The sequence below is a fragment of the Cervus elaphus genome, chromosome 10 (genome assembly GCF_910594005.1).
Source record: "Cervus elaphus chromosome 10, mCerEla1.1, whole genome shotgun sequence".
NCBI lineage: Eukaryota > Metazoa > Chordata > Mammalia > Artiodactyla > Cervidae > Cervus > Cervus elaphus.
The window spans coordinates 31729766-31752844 of record NC_057824.1 but is presented as its reverse complement, the minus strand read 5'-3'; the positions used below and the strand labels follow the sequence as shown (position 1 = coordinate 31752844).

General features: G+C 51.8%; 1 protein-coding gene across 1 annotated transcript; it reads left to right on the top strand.

Annotated features, from left to right (window-relative positions):
* The first annotated feature begins 127 nt into the window (after positions 1–127).
* GPRC5B (G protein-coupled receptor class C group 5 member B) lies at positions 128–21444 on the top strand. Its single transcript, XM_043914440.1, has 4 exons — positions 128–300; positions 9965–10978; positions 18504–18616; positions 19885–21444. The coding sequence occupies exons 2-4, from the start codon at positions 9973–9975 to the stop codon at positions 19927–19929; spliced, it is 1164 nt and encodes a 387-aa protein (XP_043770375.1). The 5' UTR covers positions 128–300; positions 9965–9972; the 3' UTR covers positions 19930–21444.
* Positions 21445–23079: the final 1635 nt, after the last annotated feature.

Genomic DNA, 23079 nt, shown 5'->3' with positions numbered 1-23079 from the left:
AGAGGGGAGCCAGGAGCGTGCGCCGGATTCCGCTTGGAACAATCAGCCCTTGCCGGGACGGGGGCGGGGTTCGAAAGCCCTGGGGGCGGGGCCTCGGGGGGCGGGGCCGCGGCGGCTGCAGCAGCGCGGGCCGGGCCAGGGGGCGCCTCGCGCGGCTGCGGCTCCCGAGTGCGATGCAGTGAGGCCGGACGGACGAGCGGGCGGGCGGGATCGCTGGGCTGGGGCCACGGCGGCGCTGCAGAGATGTGACTCGGGCCGAGGGCCAGCGGGAGCGTCGGCGCTGCGGGGCCGCGGGGGTCGGTGAGTGCCAGCCGCGCCGGCGGGGTGGAGGGCGCAGCGGCGACCCCAGAAACTTTTCCCGCGGTGGACTTGGGAGCGTTGGGATGGGGTCTGCTTCTTGGGCTTTTCTGAGTCCCCCCTCTTCCCCAAGGGGCTAGTCTGCTGGGGGAGTTGGGGTTTCCGGGCTGGAGGACCACAGTTTGGCGGGAGAAGGAGCCCGCAGAGCGCGGGGCAGGGGGTGGAGGAGAAGGCTAGGACCTTTATGAGGCGGGGGCGGTGTTCCCGGACCAGGCGGAGATCAAAGTCTCAGAGGAGGGTCTGGAGGCGATCGCAGATCAGGCAAAGGGCCGCTGGAACTGTAAGGGACTTCAGGCGTGCCCGAGTGACTCGTGTGAGGGCAGCCGCGGGCAGGTCTGGGGGCTGCGTGGCAGGCGCGGGGCCTGACCACAGACAGGGCAGGCGGAGCCGGGGGCACAAGGGGCGAGCTTTGGAGGTGAGCTGCCGCACCTGCCGTAGGGACTGGGGGTCAAGCTCTCAGCCGGCCGCGGCTACGCACTACCGACAAGGAGGGGACACTGCGGGGGCAAAGAGGCAGAGCTGGGACCTGGAGCTGGGGTACAAGTGAGGGGCGGCTGCATACAATGGCTGGGGGTTAGCGTTTCAGTTCCGGCCAGACTAGAGGCGATGATCAGCCCTGTGTTGCGTCCCCACCCTTTGGGGGACACAGGCTTTCAGTCCGAAGCATCCCGGTACCCCTACCGCCCGCACCCGCCTCGGCCGGAGGGCTGGTTAACTAGCCAGAGAGGGGGTACCGTTGCCACCGAGGACGGCTCCAGCGCAGCCCATGGGTTCATTCCCCGGCTATGTCACTCCCAGGCCTAGCCAATCGCCCCCCCCACCCCCGCCACCCCGCAACGCAACTTGTCCCCAGTTCGCTAAGGGGGCGGCTCCTTGGAGCGCGGACAAAGGCCCCTGGAGTGTGGCGGGCAGCGGCGTCCCCGCCTGGGGCCCCGGGCCACGCGCCACATTGGCTGCCCAACTGCGCCAGTATGGGGGGTGGGGGGAGACCTGAGCAGAGCCCAGGAGGAACTGGGGGTCCTCGCAAAGAGGCGAAAAGTGGGGGAGGGGCTTGGCACAAAAGCTTTGGAACTTCTGCCGAGGAACCTTGATTCATAAGTTTCCCCAGGGATGGAGGCTTTCTGGAGGACTCAAGACGTTGAGTTAAACTGCATGCAAATGGGATGTAAATAGAATGCAAATAGGTGTCTGTTGGTTGGGAGCCCTCCACCCGGCCAATTTTGTATCTGGACTGTGGAGTGAACTCTTTCCTATCTGTTCCTGCTCTGTCTGAAAAGTGGTGAACTGAGCTGGGAAAGGAAAAATGGAAGTGGGAAGGAGTCGCCATTTAGGGCACAGGCAGCGAGACAAGCAGCCTTGATAGAGAGAGAAGCTTAAATCTTGATTGGTTAATGTATTATTTCAGTAAATGTGCCAGCTACACAACTGGCAGATAAGCCCCTGCTCTCAGAGCACTGGGGAGTTGGGCTAACACTAAACAAGTAAATAAATAGTAAGTGGATAGGACTTCCAATTGGGATAAGTGCTGCCAGGAAAATAAAGCAGGATGATGTAAAATAAAGTGACAAGAGTTCTGCGCAGTGACATTTTAGTGGAGCTTTGCAAGATAGGGCCGCCCCCCGCCTCCCCCGCCACTGGCAGATGTTGGGGAAAGACTGAACCAGGCCGAGGGCACTTCGAGTGCAAAGGCTGGGAGGTGGGAATGAGCTTAGAGAAACTGAACAAAGGCCATTGTGGCTGGAGCTCGTAGGCAGATGTTGAGAGTGGGGGTCTGAAAGGAGATGGCAGGGACCAGCCAAACCATGATTTGGGAGGCCATGGAAAGGAGCTTAGGTTTTATTCTCCTAAATGAATCCTTGGAGGGAGGGTTTGGAGTGGAAAGCCACGAGATCTGATTTTTAAAAGCTCCCCTGACCTCCACAAGGAGAGGGAAAGCAGCTCCCCTTTCATTCTGACTCTGGGGATGGCGAGGCGCCGGGAGCCTCCGAAGCAGACCTGTGGGGACTGTTTTGAATGAGCCTACGCCAGGGATGGGTCAGGTTTTAGAACCCACTTCTCCCAGTTTCTGTCCACCCTAAGCAGCCCCCACCCAGCACCCACGGCTCCATAAGCACTTCCACGCAAGAGCTTCCTGGGGCTTCTGAGTTAGTCACATTTTCTTCTTGGAATTACAGCCTGAGAGGAACCATCCACCCTGGAACGGGCAGCCAAGGATGCAATTTGCATTTAAATGATTGCTTTTATTTACAGGATTGGAGCTGCTTTGCATATTCATGGATCACGGAGCCTGTGTTCTGACAACCCTGTTTACTAACGTGTGAGGCTTATTAAATTCAAGGGCCCCCAGATAGTCTGCTGGTCTGGATGGTGCTGGGAACTAAAGATTATGAGACGGTATAACTTGGAAAAGATATCAAAGGGTAAGACTGCAGATCTGGGAAACAGTTTCAGTGTCAGGAAACTTTGAACAGTTTAATCCTTCAGGAGCAGGAAATGCACCAGTGCTCCAAGGGGAGTGGGCAGGGACAGAGTGTGGTGTTGGGGTGCGTGGGGAGACCGGCTCCGCAGCCTCATCCTGGCCCTCCGAACATGGGGGAATCCAACCGGGGTGCAGCGGCCTTGAGGTCAGGAGTCCTGAGCAGCGGGTTCTAGTCCCAGCTCATCCCGTCACTTCCAGGAAGACTGGCCAAGTCGCATTACCACTTCCTATTCCCAACGGGACACTGAGAATTGTCATTGTTATTGTAACAAATCAGGGCCCAGCGCTCCCTGTCTGCCAGGCACCCGGCTGAGTACTTACTAAGTACATTTCACGTCAGCTTTGAGAAAGCGGCATTATTACTATCATTGTTTTACAGAGGAAAAGACTGGAGGTCAGAGAGGTTAAGTAATGCCCTATGTCACTCAGTTCTGTCTGACTTCCTCCAGCTGAGGTCTTCCACCCTTGAGGACACGGATGGGAGTGTAAATTCTGTGCCAGGTTTCAGTGGTATTTTAGACATGCCCAGGGCTAGGGAAGGCCCTCCAGACCTGCTTGGTTTTTCTTTCCCGTCCATGCGCCTGCGCCTCCTCCCCACTTCTTTAGAGAAGGTGGGTTAAAGGTGCCTCTGCTGGCAGTAGCCAAGGGGAAGCAGGTCAGAATGGCATGTTCCAGAGCAGTTTTGTACGTCTTGTATCTCCTGTTGTCTGGGTGGGTGGGAAGGTGAGGACACTAGTTCCCAGAAGGGCTGGTGTCTGGTTTCTGGGTGTCTGCTTCTGACTCCTCAGCAAGGGCACCCGGTTTTAGGGCATGCAGACTGGCCTCGGGTCCTCCAGCACTAGTTCCCCTCTGGAAAACCACCTTTGCAGTCAAGCCGCCATTTAGAGCACCTGCTGGAGGAGAGTTTGAGAGTTTCCAAGGTAGACCACGTGCGTTTGAGCAGGCTCCAGGAGTTGGTGATGGACAGGGAGGCCTGGCGTGCTGCAGTCCATGGCGTCGCAAAGACTCGGACATGACTGAGCGACTGAACTGGACTGAAGGTAGACCACCCCAAAGGCTTCTCCCCTTCACACCCCCTCAGGGACTTCTTTTCTCGGTGTGTGATGGTGGAGGCAGGAAACCAGTGGTGAACCAACACTTGGGTAAGCCTATTTGAGTCCCATCTCCATGGCAACTGCCCCTCCTGGAAAAGGAAAGTCAGAAAAGTTCATAACCTCAGGGCATTTGCCAGTCTGTTATTTATTTAACAGACACTTTATATATAAGTGCTTACCCCATGTTAACTATAGTTAACTATATAGTTAACTATAATAACCCTACTTATTATTTTAATCCTCACAAGAACCCCGCAAGACGGGTGTTATCACTCCCATTTTGTAGATGAAGAAACCGAGGCAAGTAAGGTTAAGTCTGCTGCCCCAGGTCTCAAGGTTCTAGCAAATGCCAGAGGTGGAATCGGAAACCCAAAGTTCATGCTGCTTGATGAGGATCAAGGCTGGGAGAACCAGCCCTGCTTGTGGCCTGCAGGCAGGCAGCAGCCCTGTCCTCGCACAAGGAATCTTGTCTGCATTCTTTCCAGCCTCTGCAGGCCCCAGCTTGTGAGAAATGGTGCGTGCTGCTCCACCACCTGCCGGCAGCTTCTGGCCCCTCTGTGGGGAGAGAGAGCGTGTGTGCGCGTGCGTGTGCGACGCAGTGTATTTAAGAGCATCTGAATGAGTCACATTTCTGGGAGCCTGGCCGGCAGCAAAGTAATTAGTATGTGAGCCGAGTCTTGCACATTCGTCACTTTATTCATTACTCCTTTTGAGGAGCTGCATGCCTACATCCCATGGATTTGTTGCCATATATTCATCCCGCCCCAGTCAGCCTTGCCCTGGGGCCGACTCCAAACCTCTAATCAGGTTTTGTGCAGTTTGGGGATCCTGGAGAGCTCCCTTCTTGGCAGGGGGAGGCCTCAGGTGGAGGATGGGGCTGGATGGGGCTTACCTGACAGTCGGTGCGATGGAGCCTGAGTAGGGTCTGGGGCAGTGGTAGTGAAGCAGAAGGTGTAGGGCCACGGTTCTGGCTCCCCAGCTGTATACGTTCGTGCTTCTCAAACCTCAGTGCACACAAGCATCTGAGCACACCTGGAGCTTATTGGAGGGCTGTGGAAACACAGGTGGCCAGGCCCACTCTGGAGAGTCTGCATTTCTTACAAGCTCCCAGGCAATGCTGCTGCTGTTGCCAGCCTGAGGATCAAACTTGGACTTAAGCCCCAGTCCCCTCCTCTATAAGATGACCGTGAGAGCATCTTCCGGCCCTATGACATGAGGGTTGGAGACCATATTTAATCAGTTCATTCATTCAGCAACTGGGCCGTGAGCACTGCCTGTGTGCCAGGTGCTGGGGAATTGATGCAGAACAAAACAGGAGCCTGGGTGTGGGGGAGGCAGACCAAAAGAGTAATAAAATAAAAACAATTGAAAATTGTGGTATATGCTACAAAGATAAAGATCAGGAATATTGGTATAGAGCATAAAGGGGCAAAAGGAACCTAATTTAGATAGGCTGGCTAGCGAAGGGCTCACCCGGTGACATTTCCAGAGCCCTGGTTTGTCGGAAGAGCCCAGTAACAATAGTATGTTTGTCTCCTGATTCCACGACTTTCTAGCTGTATAGCTTGTCCTAGCTTGGACAAGCCAACTGGCCTCTCTGTTTTATTTCCTGTAAAATGCAGATAGTGATACCACTTGCCTCCTGGTGTCATTGTCCAGATGATTAGGTGTTAGTATATGTGAAGTGCATAGCAGAGGGCCTAGAGCATTGTAAAGCCTGTGAGAGTTAACAGTCATTGTTGTGTTCACTGCGGCAGTAAGAGAACTCCACAAGGCAATTCTGAATCCCCCAGAAAGCCTAGATGAGCTGGACTCAGCTTCATTCTGTGAGGTGGTGTAGCCCTCCTTCTGCCCATCCTGGATAGAGTCCTGCAGAACAATGACTGTCACCTCATGGGCATCCCTCTCAGTGATAATGACCTACTTGGGACAACTGAATGCTTCCAAAGCCCCTGGTGCCTAGATGTTGATTAACGAGGACTTCCTGGAAGAAGAGGGCCACATCATGTGGGATACATCATAGAACTTCTTTGTTAACAGGTTACATAAACCCATCTCAAAATGGCTTAATCCAAAAAAGAGAACTTAATTGGCTGCTGGAGGTGCAAAGACCAGGGTATCTGGCTTCAGGCATAACTGAATCCAGCCTTGCAGTGTACTGGGACTCCTGTCCATCACATGATGATTTCCTGTGGGCCAGCTTTCCTCTCAGGCAGGTTCTTTCCTGTGATGGTAAATATGCCCTCTCCAGCTCCAGGTTTATATCCTTTTAGCTTGTTGTTGTTCAGTTGCTAGGTTGTGTCCGATTCTTTGGGACCCCACGGACTGCAGCACGCCAGGCCTCCCTCTCCCTCACTGTCTCCTAGAGTTCGCTGAAGTTCATGTCCATTTTGTCGGTGATGCCATCCAACCATCTCATCCTCTGCCGCCCTCTTCTCCTTTTGCCTTCCTTTCTGCCTATTAACCCTAGTAACAGGAGAAAACCCCTTTCCAGTTAATTCTAGCAAAAATCCTAAGACTGATTCTCATGGGTCTGGTTGAGGCCAAGTGCCTGTCCCTGAGCCAATCAGTGCGGCCAAAGGGTGGGATAAATGCTTCGATTGGCCAATCAGTGTAGCCAAAGGGTGGGATAAATGCTTCGATTGGCCAATCAGTGCGGCCAAAGGATGGGATAAATGCTTCAGTTGGCCAGGCTGGGTCTGGGGCTTACAGCTGGGGCTGAAGAGGGCTCTCCAGAGGAAAATCAGGAGCTCTTTTCAGAACTGGATGAAGGAAAGGGTTCCACCCTCAGGAATGAAAGCAGAAAGCAAGAGTGCATCTATTTCCCATGTCGGAAAGGAGTGGGAACTAGAGACGGGGACCACAGCCAGAAGAACCCACACAATTTCAGAAGCTTGGTTGCCATCTTTCTATTTTCTTCACATTGGTTTTCCTGTTGTTGTTGGAAGGTCAGTCAGGAAGAGAGACGAGCCGGCAGAACCGAGGGATGAACCGGCAGGATCAAGTTCCAACTTGTAGGCAGGTCTGAAGAGAGGAGATTCCTCCAAGAGAGTGAGTGGGGGCAGCTAAAGAAAGTCTAGATCCTGCAAGGAAACGACCTGGGGTGCAGGCACGAGGCTGAGAGGCCTGGCTGGTCTCCTGGCTTCTTCATATCAAGTCTGTTCTCAGTATAAACCAGGCTTTCTCATCCTCAGCACTGCTGACATGTGGGGCCAGATCACTCAAGTGTTGAGGGCCATCTTAGGCATGTTGTTCAGTCACTCAGTCGTGTCCAACTCTTTGTGACCACATGGACTGCAGCACACCAGGCTTCCCTGTCCTTCACCAACTCCTGGAGTTTGCTCAAACTCATGTCCATTGAGTCAATGATGCTACCCAACCATCTCATCCTCTGTCGTCCCCTTCTCCTCCTGCCTTCAGTCTTTCCCAGCATCAGGGTCTTTTCCAATGAGTCAGCTCTTCGCATCAGGTGGCCAAAGTATTGGAGCTTCGGCTTCAGCATCAGTCCTTCCAGTGAATATGCAGGGTTGATTTCCTTTAGGATGGACTGGTTTGATCTCCTTGCTGTCCAAGGGACTCTCAAGAGTCTTCTCCAGCATGATGCTTAGCATCTTCCCTGGACTCTACCCGCTAGAGGCTGCCAGTTGCACTTCCCTCCCCAGTTGTGACAAGCAGAACTGTCCCTAGACGTGGCCCAGTGTTCCCTGGGATCACAATCACCCTGGTTGAGAACCACTGGCCTGGAGGTGTGTGGGGAGAGTTCGGGAGAGGGCTGATGGTCAAGACTCCAGAAGCACCTTCTTCCCTGTCTCCTCCCAGCCGCCCTGGGGACTGTTGGCTTCTGTATGAACTAGAAAGGCTGCCTGGGGTGTGTTCTGTTGTCACTTGCTGAGAACACTTGCTGAGAAGTCTCTTAATCACATTTGCCATTGATGAGAGGTCTAGAGGAAATCCACTACAATGTGTCAGGGGCCAATGGCATTTTGTTCCAGCATATCCAGTTTTTATTTTGTTTTTTTTTTTTTTCTGGGCTTGTTGGTTCTTAAATTTTGATTCCAAGTGTGCTCTTGTGATAAAACAGCTCTGACTAGGACAGCGTTTTTTTCCAAAGGTGATATACATTGGGATATGGCAATGGGGATGCAACATGAATTCCATCAACAGGCATTCCAATGTGTTGAGCTTTCTTCTGAGTCAGTTTCAAGAGACCATGGTGAGTCAGTTAAGTAAGTAACTTACAGGGGGTGTGTAGACAAGGCATAAATAGCTGAGGCGGCACTTTTCTGACTGACACGGCATGAAGAGTGGTGGGACCAGGGGCCTGATTACCACTGTCTGGGTGCTTGTTTCAGGAGCATCTCTTGTCAGATACCCTCTGTTCCTGCCTTCTCTCATCTCTGGGCAAAGGAAGGATCACCCTGTAGCTCCAGGCTCCTTCTCATTCTGTGGCATCAATAATTTATCCTGCGGCCAAGGCAGGATCAGAGCTGCTCAGTATATCCCATCAAGTAGCTGAGACACAGAGAGAGAGAGAAGTGGTCGATACTGCATTTACTTAAGAAAGCCCCAGGGATGTGCTGAGCTGCCTGGGAGGTGGCTGGTTACAGCCTTACTGTGGGCGGAGCTAAGTCTGCCTTAAGATGCCCAGAAGCTCAGCACAGCAGAGCTGGGCAGGCCGGGCTCTCCCAAGGCCAGGCTCCCTGCAAAAGCAAAGACCTGGTGGCAGTGGGTAGAGGAGGGCCCTGTTGAGAAGTCTCATTCCCGCAGTATTTAAGAAGCATCTACTTGGTGCTGGTTCTTCACCAGTGGTGCTCGTTCTGTGATTTCCCACCCCCCAGGGAACGTTGGCAGTGTCTAAAAAATGTTGAGGGGTTGTCACTGCTAGGAGAGAGGGTGTGCTTCAGTTGGAGGTGGAGGCCAGGGGTGCTGCCCCACCTCCTGCAATTCACAGACCCCCAAACAAGGGAGGCTCGGGCCCAGACTGTCCGTGAGCCCGGGGCTGAGAAACCCTGGTTTGGGCTGATGAACAAGACAGTGTCCCTGTCCTCCTGCAGCTGGTGGCGAAGAACGACAGGAAGGGAGGAGAGGAGGAAGGGACCGGAGAAACAAAGTAAGCAGGCGAAAGGATGACAGATGCGATTAGACCTAAGAAATAGACAAGACGTGCTGGGGAGGGGGAGGGGGTGTGACCTTGGCCAAGGTCTGAGTGGATGACAGGAGAGCTGAGACCAGGGTGTGGAGGAGCAGTTTTCCATGAAAGCGGGGGTGGGAGGGGTCTAAGCGGAGGAAGCAGGGAGGAAAGAGGAGATTCGGATGAATAAGCCCGTCTCTGGGGCGTCCTGCAGGCCTCCCCAGGAGAGGGGGGGCTCCCTGGAGCAAGAGGATGGATTCTCAGGAGATCTTTGCAAGAAGGGTAGGATGTGTGAGGGGAGAGGGAAAGGGTGGAACCCAGGAAGACAGTTGACACTGTGTTTGAAATGCGGGGAAGCTTCTAAGAGGGGGTGCTTCTAGGAGCTGAGTGTGTGACCTTGGGCAAGTGTCCCAGCCTCCTCAAGACTGTTGTCACCGGCGTGAGGACTCACTGTGTCGGGTGCCTGGCTGAGTCATCGGGGAGTGTCAGCTGTTAGCAGTGAAGGACCGAAACCACAAGGCCTGTCCTTCTCCCAGTGAGCGCTCAGCCCATGAGCATCTCTTCGAGTCTCATTTTACTCCCTTATTTTTAAAGAGGTCAGACACGGCCTCACATTCAACGACTAGGACAGGGTATTCAGACAAAGGGAGTCTCCCTCCCACCCTCTCCTCCAGCCACTAGCGCTGACGGTTCATGGTTGTTCACCGAGTCCAGCCAAGGGGGCAGATGGGGACCGAAATCCTCACCCACTCCCAGTGCCAGGCTGTGCTGCCTGGAGAAAGGGGCTGGTGGTGGGTTTGAAGGGACGTAGGGCCTCCTTTTAAAGAAGTCAGGAGAGTGGAAGTCTCACCATGAATTGGTCTTCTCCCCCCAACTTTTCTGGAACCTTCGCGGCGGCATCAGAGAGAAAGATGAGAACCCACCAGGCGCTCGCCTTCCTCCTGCTCTTCGTGATTGCCTCTGGGGCCTCTGAGAACGCCAGCACGTCCCGGGGCTGCGGGCTGGACCTTCTCCCTCAGTACGTGTCCCTGTGCGACCTGGACACCATCTGGGGCATCGTGGTGGAGGCGGTGGCCGGGGCGGGCGCCCTGATCACGCTGCTTCTGATGCTTATCCTGCTGGTGCGGCTGCCGTTCATCAAGGACAAGGAGAAAAAGGACCCCGTGGGCCTCCACTTCCTCTTCCTCCTGGGGACCCTGGGCCTCTTTGGGCTGACCTTCGCCTTTATCATCCGGGAGGACGAGACCATCTGCTCAGTCCGCCGGTTCCTCTGGGGCGTCCTCTTTGCGCTCTGCTTCTCCTGCCTGCTGAGCCAGGCGTGGCGAGTGAGAAGGCTGGTGCGCCATGGCAAGAGCCCCTCGGGCTGGCAGCTGCTGGGCATGGCCCTGTGCCTGATGCTGGTGCAGGTCATCATCGCCATCGAGTGGCTGGTGCTGACCGTGCTCCGAGACGCGAAGCCGGCCTGTGCCTACGAGCCCATGGACTTCGCGATGGCCCTCATCTACGACATGGTACTGCTGGTGGCCACCCTGGGGCTGGCCTTTTTCTCGCTGTGTGGCAAGTTCAAGAAGTGGAAGCAGAACGGAGTCTGCATCCTGGTCACGGCCTTCCTGTCCGTGCTCATCTGGGTGGCTTGGATGACCATGTACCTCTTTGGCAACGCCGAGCTACGACAGGGAGATGCCTGGGGCGACCCCACCTTGGCCATCACGCTGGTGGCCAGTGGCTGGGTCTTTGTCATCTTCCACGCCATCCCGGAGATCCACTGCACCATTCTGCCGGCCCCGCAGGAAAACACGCCCAACTACTTCGACACGTCACAGCCAAGGATGCGGGAGACGGCGTTTGAGGAAGATGTGCAGCTGCCGCGGACCTACATGGAGAACAAAGCCTTCTCAATGGATGAACACAATGCAGGTAAAGGGGGCACTGTCCCGCTGGGTTAGGCTGTTCCTCCCAAAAGAGCTCCTTTTCTTCCACTGGGGATCGGAGGTCCTGGGGGTAGTCCTGGCAGATCAGAGCCCACAATGAGCCCTGCGCTGAAACTGGCCCCCAGAGATTCAGCATTATCAATTTATTTAGCGTGCATGCCTGCATGCGTGTTCAGTTGTATCTGACTCTTTGCAACCTCATGGACTGTAGCCCTCCAAGTTCCTCTGTCCATGGGATTCTCCAGGCAAGAATACTGGAGTGGGTTGCTATTTCCTTCTCCAGGGCATCTTCCCGAGCCAGGGATCAAACCTGCGTCTCCTGTGTCTCCTACGCTGGCAGGCGGATTCTTTACCACTGAGCCACCTGGGAAGAGACTTAATTAGCACTCTCAACTAATTTAATGTAAAAAGTCAGGTTGCTGGCCTTTTTTGAAAAGTTGGATCTGGCAATGCTGGGCTGCTGTTTTCACCTGGCACCGTTGTCTGCAGCTGGCTGGAAGGCCCTGTCTCTTACCCTCCCAGGTGGCGGTGGCCTTTTAGGTGGGCATGCATTTTCTCTTCACTACACTCCCCTTCGGCTTCCCTGGTGGCTCAGCTGGTAAAGAAGCTGCCCGCAATGCAGGAGATCTGAGAGCACAGCTACCCACTCCAGTATTCTGGCCTGGAGAATTCCATGGACTGTATAGTATATGGGGTTGCAAAGAGTCGGACATGACTGAGTGACTTTCACTTTTCACACTCCCTGTGGCTCCCTGTCCCAGCCACTATAGCACATCAACATCAGCTGCCTGCTTCCTGGAAGTATTTGAGTTTGCAGCCCATGTGCTAGCTGGATGCAGGGGATGTTGAGAGGCAATGCCCGTCTGCTTGCCTCTAGCTCTGTCTCCAGAAGTGGATGAACTTGGGCCCTGGAGTCAGAGTCTGGGTTAGGATCCTGCCCCTTCCCAGATGTAGACTTTGTGTACCCCATAAAGCTGCTATGAGTCCTGAGGTAGCGAGGGGCCCCCACGGCACCTGGCTTGTTGAATGTGTACTTGGTTGGGTTCCCCTGAAAGTGGAGCCTGAGACTTGTTGCAGGTAGTTTACTTAGAAGGTTGCCCCTGCCAGGGAGAATGAGACTGGGAAGGCAGAAACGCCAGAACAAGAGCGTCAAGAGCTGGTTACCACCTTGGGCAGCTGGGGCTCATTCCTGCCAGGGACACGTGTAGAACGAGCCTCAGAATTGATCCTTGGAGGACAGGAGGCTGCGGCATCTGCCCATCAACTCCTATCTCCTGCTGCCATGAATGTCCCCCAGGGCTCCCCTAAATGGGCTAGCCAAGTTCTACTAGCTCCGCCAACAGAAAAGCAGAGGTTCGGCAGGTTTGTGTGAAACCCAGGCTGTGTGCCACTACTGTGGTGGGATCCCCAGGTGAGCCAAGAAGAAACGGCCCAGGCCCCAGGTACCCCTGCTAGAGATGCTGGAGAAGTATCTCTTACCGTTGTTGCTTAAAGCAAGTCGGCTGGGTTCCCAGTACTTGCCATTAATTAAAAGTGCCTTTTCCCAGTTACCTAAAGATTTATCAGGCGCTATAATAATAATAGTAGCAGTAGCAGCAGCAGTAGTAATAATAACCTAGTATAATCATCATTTTTTGAACACTAACTACATGCCAGACCCTACTCCTTAACCTGCATTATCTCATTAGTCCATCCCTCCAGCTGACGAGGTAGGGTCTGTTATTATCCCCATCTCACAGAGGAATAAGTAGAGGCTCTAAGAGATTTGGTCTTGCCCAGTGACATAGGAGGTGGCCCCTTCCGAATGGTTGAGTCTCCTTTTCTGTGATACTCACCCAGGTGCCTGGGCGGTGGTCTGGTCTGCAGAGTCAGCCTTTTTGGGTTCAGCATAGCCGCCCACCCCCACAGGCCAGGGGAAACACATCAAGCCCCCAGGTCCTCCAAGGCCACCTGCAGCCCTCCTCCCACCAGGAGGTGCCCAGCTGCCTCTGCACCCTGCTCCTGGTCAGACCCCCAGGAGAATGACAGACCCACCCCCCCATTTCCCCTCCCCCCACCATGGGTAGAATCACAGTCCTGGGGTGGCCTTTGTCAGAGCAGTTTCCTTCTTACTGGAAGCCCCAGACCAGCAAGCCTATGTTTGTCGAGAGATTTGACAGGGATGAGCCACAGCTCTGGTGGGGCTGACTCCCCTGGTAGCCAGGAGATGGGGGTCATTACGGGGAGCCCAGAGGGTCCCTCGGGGCATATGATAAGCAGAGGCCAGGCACCTGACCAGTTCTTGGGGTCCTGGTGGAGCCACCTCTTCCCTGGCCTCTCTTGGAATAGGATCCTCTTTATCTGACACTCACAAACTCCCCTTGGACCTTAATGGTAACAGGAACTCCTGAAATGGATGTAGAGCTTTATACATTCACTGGGCAATTAGTCTATTGCTTTGTCAAATTCTCAAAGCCATTTGTGATCCCTAGAAGGTTAAGAATCAGTGTTGTTGAACCTGATGGTCTAGTTTATCTGCAGTGCAAGAATCAGTGGGGTGCTAGAACTACTTACAAGTATTAGGGGCATCAAAAGTGAAGGATGGCTAACGTTTCCTGGGTACTTATGATGGACAGGTACCGTTCTGAGCATTTTAGCAACTAATCTCATTTAATCCCTGCAATAACTCAGTGAGGTCCATTGAGCAGACAAGAAACTGAGGCATGGAGGGGCTGAACAATTCGCCTAAGAGGCAGAGCCAAGGTTTGAACCCAGGCAGCCTGGCTCCAGAGCCCACTCTGACCACTCTGCCACAGAACTTCTCTTCTCAAAGCCCTTCAGCATCCCTCATCTCACAGGTGTGCCAGAGCAACTCTGTGCCTTGAGAAGACAGGGATTATCAGTCCCATTTTACAGAGCAGGAAACTGAGTCTCAGAGTGTCCAGCAACTTGTTCAAGCTCACAGTGGAGCAGAGAGAGGGAAGCTTGGTTTTCTGAATGCCCTGCATCCTTTCTTGCGAAAATGCAGTCACTGTGTCGTATCCATGTAAGATCCAGAGATCAAAGCGATTTGGGACCCATGTCAGAACCAGCAGTGCCTGGACTGGCACAGGGGGTGATGGGGCTTCAGAGGTGCCCACCCACCCATCTGTTTCATACTCTGGGTTCCAGATCCAAGGACATTGTCCCTCATTCCCCTCTTTCTTTTCCAAAACAAAAATAACCTTTTTATTCCTTTCTGATGACAGAAGATCAACAATAATCAGGAGTTCAGCAAGTGAAAATAATAAAAATTGCTCAGAATCCCATTGCCCAAAGGCAACTATTGCTGACTGTTTGCTCCTGTCTTGCCCGACACAGTACCCCGACCTTGCGCGCACACACACACACACACACACACACACACAACCCCACACACACCAGTCCAGCAGAGCGGCTCTTAACCTGTCTGCACATTAGAGTCTCTTGGGCAGCTTTAAACAAATTAGCAGCGCCTGCCCCCTCAATCTGATTGAGTAAGTCTGTTTGGGCTCAAGTATTTTAGGCTCTCCAAGTGCTTCTAAGATGGAACCAGGTTGAAAGCACTGGTTGTCTAAGAGGCTGTCTGCAACGCGCTTGCTTAAATTGACAGTGGATCATGGAGGGAGGCCTTTCCAGGTCAACAACTGCAGAGCTGTCCTTTTCACAAGACAGAGCTTTCTAGGAGGCACCAAATTTGTTTTCCTGATCTTGGTGGTGGTTTACTCGCCAAGTCGTGTCCGACTCTTGCAATCCCGTGGACTGTAGCCTGTCAGGCTCCTCTGTCTCTGGGATTCTCCAGGCAAGCACACCGGAATGGGTTGCCATTTCTTCCTCCAGGGGATCTTCCTGACCCAGCAATTGAACCTGGGTCTCCTGCACTGCAGGCAGATGATTTAGTACTGAGCTATTTTTGATCTTAGGTGGTGAATACTCTGCTTGTTTCCGGCTTTCCATACAAGTTAGGCTACAAAGACCGTTCTTATCCATTCATCTTTGTGTCCTTGATCAATTACCTCCTTGCAAAAAAGTTCCTAGACAGGCATCAGAATCTGCACCTTTCAATCCTGATATATACTGCCAGATGCCACCCCACGGAAAGGTGGGCTGATTTAGTCTTCCCTGAATAATTGTTTGAGAGCCCCCATCCCCACTTCACCAACCTTGGATATTGTCAGACTTTTTTTTAATAGCCCTGTTTTTTGCATTCTCCCAAATGTGTGTCCACCAAAACTCACGTGGGCACCAGGCAAAGTCAATTCCCTCGGAAGGCTCACAGAGAGAGAATGAATAGTCATCCTGGCTAGGATTGCCTTTGTTCTAGAAATCCTACTTTGCTGGCTGGGGAATGCCTGGGCACCCTTCCTGGCCATGGTGAGAACAGCTGCTGTCATCTTTGGTCTGACCTCAGCCAGCTGTATTTTAGGGAACCAGGCCCTACACGGGACCTTACCCGGGAGCTACAGTGGGCACTGTCTCTCCTGCATTTTAACCAGCCAGCCTTTCGGGCTCTCTACCCTTGAGAGTCCAGCCCTGAGGTCAAGAGACGGGAGGTGTATGCCCCAGGCTGGCCTGCGGCTCAGCCCCTGGTGCCTTGCTTGCTTCCCCCAGTGGGACCCCAGGTATGTAGGACTTCAGCAGCCTGCTGTTTCTTAATAAGCATCAACAAGGCATGAGGTATGTGACAGAAGATGAAAATACTCTAAAGGATATAGCACTTCAGATCACATTTTGGAAAGCGCTAACAAGGCGCATGAAATGTTCACCTTCCAAAGGAGCAGGAAGGAAAAGTGTTCTTTCCTCCGTGAGGGGATTTGGGCTTTCGGATCTCGTTAGGCCAAGGGCGATTTAAACTCTGTGCCCCTTCGCTGCCCAGTGGAAGGCCCTGTCAGCTTTGGGGGCAGGACCCAGTCTTGCCTCACTTGTAGTCTCGACAGGAGAGGGCTGGCATTTAGCCCATGCTCTTAGATTCCTCTTAGGACCTCCATGCGGGTGAGCCCTGCTTGCCTTTCAGAGGGCTCACCTCTGGGTCAGAGTGGGCTGTCAGTTGGGATCCTTGAAGATGCAAGTTAATAAAAAAAAAATCTCATCTGAAGCAATTTAAGTAAACAAAACAACAACAAAACTCATGTATTGGGGATCAGACTTCAGAAATGGATAGATCCAGGAGGCTCAAGTGATGCCAAGATTCGGTCTCTCTCCATCTCTTGGCTCTGTTAGAATCACAGCAGCTCTGGATTCACACAGAGTCCTACTAGAGAAAAGGAATGTTTCCCAGGATGCTTGAGTATAAAACCCCAGAGTTAGCTCTGACTGGACCTGACTGGCCAGGCCTAAGTTACATGCCCAACCTCAAGGCCCCGGGGAGGATGCAGTTGTAGCCAGTACTCAGGGACCCAGAATATGGGAGGGATGTTTGCCAGAGGAGAACCACTCCAAATAACCACTACCCAGAGGGGTCGCTGGGCCAGGTCACCCCACAGACACTGATCCGGTTGAGCCTTTGTTTCTTTGAAGAGAATGTTAGAGCCACATTCCCCCACTGCAGCTGGCCAGCCTCTGCTTTATGAGGAAAGCGTGCTGTTGGGTTTTCCCTCTCTTCGAGGAGGTCTCGGCTCGGAATCGGGACTAGTGATAGTGAGAGTCTGGGGACTGTCTGTCCCCTGGTCCCTGTCGCCTCTTCTCAGCTCCCCAGGAAGGGCAGCTCCTTGTCAGAATGCGCGTGGGAGCTACTGAAGGCTGGAAGGTGCTAGGGCAAAGAGGTTTTCACAAGTCTTTTAGAATATGCGTTCTGCACTCTGCCTATATCTTCTTGGTTCAGTCTGGGCTGATCTGCCCCAAATGTCACTTAAATTCAAATTGCTCCTAAGTCACTAAGTGTAGTGGTTAAAAACATCGTATTTGGACCCCCAATAGCGTGATGGTCAAGGAAACCGATTCTCTCTACTTGGATTCAAATGCTGGTTCTTAGCAGCTTTGTGACCTTGGGCAAGTTACCTAATCACTCTGTGCCCCATGTAAAATGGAAATAATAAAAGAACCTACTATGCTATGAAAATGAAATGAGATAATACATATAAAGCATTTTTTATAGCCAGCCCCGGCTCTTGGTTGGTTACTGTGTGAAGGTAACTCTGTAAAGGTTAACTGTACTATCACGGTGATTTTGGTCCCTTCCCCAAGTAATTTAATTGGTAAAAATCCCAAGTCCTCTTACCACTTTTTAGGCAGGAAAAAAAAAAAAAATGACTCTCTTCAGGGAGGACTTTATTTGAGGGTTTTCTTAGCAAAGTAAGATAAGTGTCTTCAGTGAGAAGGAAGATAATGAAGGCAACAGCTCACAATTGAGACAGACTTTTGTTTTGATTTTTTTATAGTGCTTCTTCTTTCTCTGCTATCTTTTAATAGACTATTTTTAGAGCAGTTTTAGGTACAGAAAAATTTAACAGGAAGGACATGGAGTTCCCACCTGCCCATCCCCCCCTGGTTTTCCCTGTTATTAACAACTTGCATTGGTGTTACATTTGTCCCAGTGGATGAATCAATATTAATACATTATTGTTAACTCAAGTCCATAATTTGCTTTCTAGAGGTCACTCTGTACAGTTCTGTGGGCTTGGACAAATCCATGAGGTCATGTCTCCACTGTTACAGTATCACCCATAGTAATTCCAATGCCCTAAAAATGCCCTGTACTCCCCCCAAACCCCTGCCAATCACTAATCTTCTCATTGCCTCTATAGTTTACCCTTTTGCAGAATATTATAGTTGGAATCATATAATGTGAGATTTTATAGCCCACTGAACACATTCATGGTTCATCCAAGTCTTTTTGTGTCATTTGATTTTTCTTCACGAAAAGAGGAAATTTAGATGTGCAAAAATGCACTGCAAATAAGAAACATCATTTACCTTTCAGAGGTAAAAAGAGCAGACAGATTTTTCTGCCTTTGCTTCAGATCTCCCTTTTTTCCTGTCTAGAAATGACCCTACCCATACGCCTGGGGCCCTTCCGTCCTCTCCCGCGTCACTTTCCCAGGAAGATTTCCAACCTCTACCATGTACCTGTGCTCCCGCATCTCAGGCTTGCCCACCTCTGTGTATGTCCAGAGACCGTGTTGCACAGTATGGCGTTGAACTTGACATGGATGGCACTCAGCCGTGAGCAGGTCTTTTGTCAGAAGAGACCTTGTGAGAGATGCAGGCGCTGCCTTTGTCACCCATGGCCCTCTGGGGGTGCGGGCAGAGGCTCCACCCCGGGTGCCCTCCCCGAGAGCTGCCTGCGCCCAGATTCTGCAGACTCCCCAACCCCACTGAGATGGGTCAGGCTCCAAGAGAACCCGAGAACAAAGCGCCTTTGTGACTCTTGTTTTGAATCTGGCTTGTGACAAAGGGGAGGAGCGGGGAGGGGGGGCGTGTGCCTGGAGCATGGTGTTGATGCAAGGGAAGAAAACAAAATTCAAAACTGTGTCCTTTTTTTTTTTTTTTTGTGGTGTTGCCTTTCCCTTCCTCAGCTCTCCGAACTGCAGGATTTCGCAATGGCAGCTTGGGAAACAGACCCAGCGCTCCGTTCAGAAGCAACGTGTATCAGCCAACTGAGATGGCCGTTGTGCTCAACGGGGGGACTGTAAGTATCAAGAGGTGATGTTCTGGCAGGAAGCCTTGGAGTGGTCAGCAGTGGGGGGCAGCTTCGACAGGGACACACCGCTCTGTGGACGCTGCTCACGGGGCTGGAAAGAGAGCAGCTCACGTCGACACCCCTTGCAGCTAGGATGCTTGCAGTGTTTCCATTTCTCTTCTTTCCTCTCCGCCCCCTTTCTCCATGCATGAGACATCTCCCTATAGTTAGTTGACCATCTGGGGATCATTTAAACGAGTCCCTGTTTCTTGGGGCTCTTGTACCCAGTGAATTCTCTTCTTTTCATCGTTCAGGAGGTGCCCCCACCCACATTCTCCTTGGGAAGTGACTTTTAGGAAAAGCCCCGAGTTACAAAACCCTGGCAGATTTTGCTGGCATCCAACCTAGATGAGCCTCCTGCCACATGCCCCAGCTGGGTACCAGGTTCCCCCACCCTCCCCACTCTTTAAAAGATTTAAGAAATTGAAATGATTATCATTTCTCTCCCACAAACACAAAAATAGATACTATCTGATGCCAAACAGACCTTCAGCAGAATTGTCATCATTTACATTTTGCCTCCGTGGAATTACATCATTTTGTTTCTCTAGCAATCCAAAATTGCACTCTCATTCCCACATTTAATTTTCAAACATAGCTACATGCTTCTTTCACAAACAACACATTCTCTATATCATGTGCCAATTCCATAACTCAACCTGAACTTTTTTATTTTCAGTGTGAGTCAGAGATGGTCTTTGATCTCTAGAGGAAACTTGGGTTTTCCTGGCCTTTGACGGGTATGAGAGGCATCGTTTGCACTGGTATGGGAGGGACTCAAAGCAATAGGCTCACGGGTTGCATTCATGAAGAGCACCAGCCATCCGTGGGCCTGTTTGTCATTGGGTACCAAGAAAAGCCTGAATTTCAAGCATTTGACCTGTGGGTTTTAATAAATTTAGCCCCACCAGTCATTCTTAAGCCCTCTGTGTCCAGTCAAGGCCAATGTACATAAAAACACCCTGGACTTAGAAAGTGATGTGGGTTCTGGGTAAGGAAACATTTGTTCGGGTGCACGATTATAGAAAAGGGGCAGACAGCCTTCCCACGAGCAGAGTACTGTAGCTAACACACAGTGGTTGCTGCTTTTCTTGGGAGTTATTCAGCCCTTTAGGAAAAGGCAAGCTAACTTATTAGCTTTGGTACATTGTTAACAAATGGGTTTCTGACATTGACTTTGCAAAGCTGAGTTCTTAGTGTGTTATTCCTATTTCCAGATCCCAACCGCTCCGCCAAGTTACACTGGAAGACACCTCTGGTGAAAGACTTTTAAGTTCCAGAGAATAAGAGTCTCTCTTACCGATTTTATTCCCTGGTCGTGTCTTTCTTGAGGGAGAAATCAGTAACAGTAGCTGAACAAGGCCGCCTCGCAGCCAGGAGATTTGGAAATCCTAGACAAGGGGATTTCGTGTAAATGTGAACACTGCTGAACTGAAAAGCTAACACCAACTGCCCTCCCCGCCCCTGCCACACACACACACACACACACACACACACACGTAATACCAAACCAACCTCAAACCCTGCAAACTAAAGCAAAGCTAATTGCAAATAGGATTAGGCTCACTCGAAAATGTGGCTGGGAAGACTGTTTCATCCTCTGGGGGTAAGAGCAGAACCGCGTTCACAGCCAGCAGGCCAGGCCGGTGTTGGCTGAGCACAGACAGCCCCATACCATCGCCCCTCGCCAGCAAGTGCTGGACCCCAGGTGGCCTCTTGGAGACGGTCATTTCAGTGAGGAAGGCGAATAGGGGCTTCCCCACTGGCCTGCCTGTGGGTTTTCACATTTCAGGGGGGTCAGGAGCAGTGGAGGAGATTGTGGGTATGATTCCGAGGCCCAGCCCAAGTGCATCCGGGGAAGAGCTTTATGAGCAGTGATGGAGGAAGCCTGGCCTGTGCCAAAGAAGAGAAGGCAGTCTGGGAGTTGAAGGGACCGTCACACTTAGAAAGTAGCACCCAGCCCTTGTTCCTTCTCTGGGCCACGTGCTCTGGCGTCACTTCCAGGAAGCAAGCCTGCCTGCCTCCAAGGGGCAGTTTCCGACTGGAGCAGCCGTCGCTCCCCTGGTCACCCCTCCATCTTCCCACCTCGTGAGTGTTCCTCCAGCCCTTCCCCACTTCTCCCGCCACGTCCATTTCAAAAGCTCACGTGGAGCCACCAGCTCAGAGTCCCGTGGCTTGGCCAGGGGACAGATGCCGGGGTGGATTTTCCACTATGCTGTCACGCCGCAGGGGTACCCCAGGGTGGAGAGGCCATGCCGGCTGCCTAGCAAGCAGTGAGTTCTTGGGACTTCTCTGCGGATGTAGTGAAAGCTCCAGGGTTGGGTGGAGCACATGAGGGTTTCTTGCTGCTTTGGGAGGGCCTGAGGGACATTTTTGTCTCAGTTTTCTGCAAGTTCCATGAAAATGGTTCTCTTCCAAGCCATTGTTTCTGTCATGGTTTCCATCTGTCCTAAGCAAGTCATTCCTTTATTTGGCATTTCAGACATCTCGGCCATTAAAAGCCCCATGTTCTCTGCACTGTTTGGCCAGCATAATCGCAGGCAATGATTCAAAGCAAAGAGTTTTAACCTGACGGCATGGAATGTATAAATGAGGGTGGGTCTTTTTGCATATACTCTAGTCACTGTATTGCTTTTTTTTTTCTCTATAAAACAACCCATAAGCCTTTAACCTTTACAGAAAATGAAAAAGGTTAGTGTTTGGGGGGAAACTGACCTCTTCAAAAGCCAATATGTCTGAGCTGAGTATGTTTTAATAAACCTTCTGATTTTTCTTGAGGCCCTAGTCTGCTGTGTCCCATCCTCGCCCTCCCCGTCCCCATCCTTGCAGAACACCCGGGTAGGGAGGCCGATCTGGCCCCCTTGTGGCCCTCCTCCAAGGTAGCCCATTTCCACCTGTTGCCAGCATGGGGAAGAGGGGGCATACCCGACCTGGGGAAGTCAGATCCGGGACCTCTGTGCCAGGAAAGCCCCTGGGGGGACTACCACGGGGAGTATTGGGGTGGAGGGGGGAAGCTAAGACCTGGGCTGGGGTTGGGGATGTGGGCGGATGCATGTGGATCTGGAATTCTGAAAATCACAGAAATCTCCGAACACGTCGGTCCAGTCCGGTGAAAAGCGGCCGCGTTACACGTTCTCGTGCCAGGAAACAGTGGCTCACCCCCGCTCCCTGGAGTCCTTCGGAGCTCTCTGATCCCATCAGGGACTCAGGCTGCAAGAGCACCACCCCCTCCCCTTGCAGAGCGGAGAACTCACACGATCATGCTCTAAGTTCTGGGTAGTCTAAGCGTGCATGGTGAACACAGCAGAGATGGCTGCAAGCGGAAAGCAATGTTTCACCACCGCAAAAATAGAACTGGCTTTGAGCCACAGGAAACCTCACTTAATGAGACCTTTTTCTTTTCAAGTTTCTGATAGTTTTTTGCGCTTCTGGGTTTTATTTTGGCTTTAAGGTCAAGAGGGAGCTGAGTGCTGTCCCAAGCAGAGGTAGGTGGGAGGCAGGGAGTGAGGGGGAGGGCAGTAAACTGTTCTCTTTCTAAGGACTTCACCTGAAGGGTAGAAGAGACATCTTTGCCAAGAGACTGTGGCAGCCCCCACCCCCACTGAATGAAGTTTAAATACAAAATTAAATGGCACCGCTGTTTCAGATCTGTTGTAAACAAGACGCTGGGGGAGAATGACCAGGAAGGAGAGCTTCTGTGATCAAAACACCTCATTGTAAGCACAAGTCTTTCCAGATCCAGTTATCAAAATCACTTTGGGACTGTAACAGCCACTGTTTCTCCCCTTTAATAGGAAATGGTTATTCTGTGCTGGATTCCTCCCCTGGAGATGGAAGCAGGGAGGGGGAGAGGGAATGACAGACTGGGAAGTTCTGCGTGTCTCAAGGGTTGCAGATTTGGTTGTTGCAAGCTGGGGAATCCGTTGTTTTAGCACAGTTTCTGTCAGGGTCCAGGAAGCATGGGCGAAGTGGGGGTGGTCTTCCTGGTTAGGCAAGGCCGAGTTGAACCCTGAACCAGAAGGGAGCATTGTGGCTTTTATAATCCAATGATGCAATGATTATACCAGCTTACAGGAGTTCCCAGCAGGTGCTTTTTATTAATTGATAAAGAGCTAAGGCTCGTTTTTGATAGATAATATATATTTATTAAATGTATTAATGTGTTTTATAATGTACCTTTATCCTCCCCTGGCTGACTGTTGCATACTTTAAAAAAACATCGTTAAAGAAATTTCAAGACAATCAACATGTATCATAAATGACTGTATATAATAAATATTACAGATTTAAAAGGTTGTAAAGCATGGGCAGATAGGTTTTATTTTCAAAATGCTGTTCTTAACACAAAAAATAAAGGCTTTACTATTTACTTAAGATGTGTGGTAGCTTGTCAAAATAACCCCGTACAACTG

Bases quoted from the DNA above. Each gene is read 5' to 3' on its own strand.
- GPRC5B (XM_043914440.1), top strand. From the start codon at position 9,973: ATGAGAACCCACCAGGCGCTCGCCTTCCTCCTGCTCTTCGTGATTGCC. The intron at 10,979-18,503 runs GTAAAGGGGGCA...TCCCTTCCTCAG, and splicing joins AATGGATGAACACAATGCAG to CTCTCCGAACTGCAGGATTT. The intron at 18,617-19,884 runs GTAAGTATCAAG...TCCTATTTCCAG, and splicing joins TTGTGCTCAACGGGGGGACT to ATCCCAACCGCTCCGCCAAG.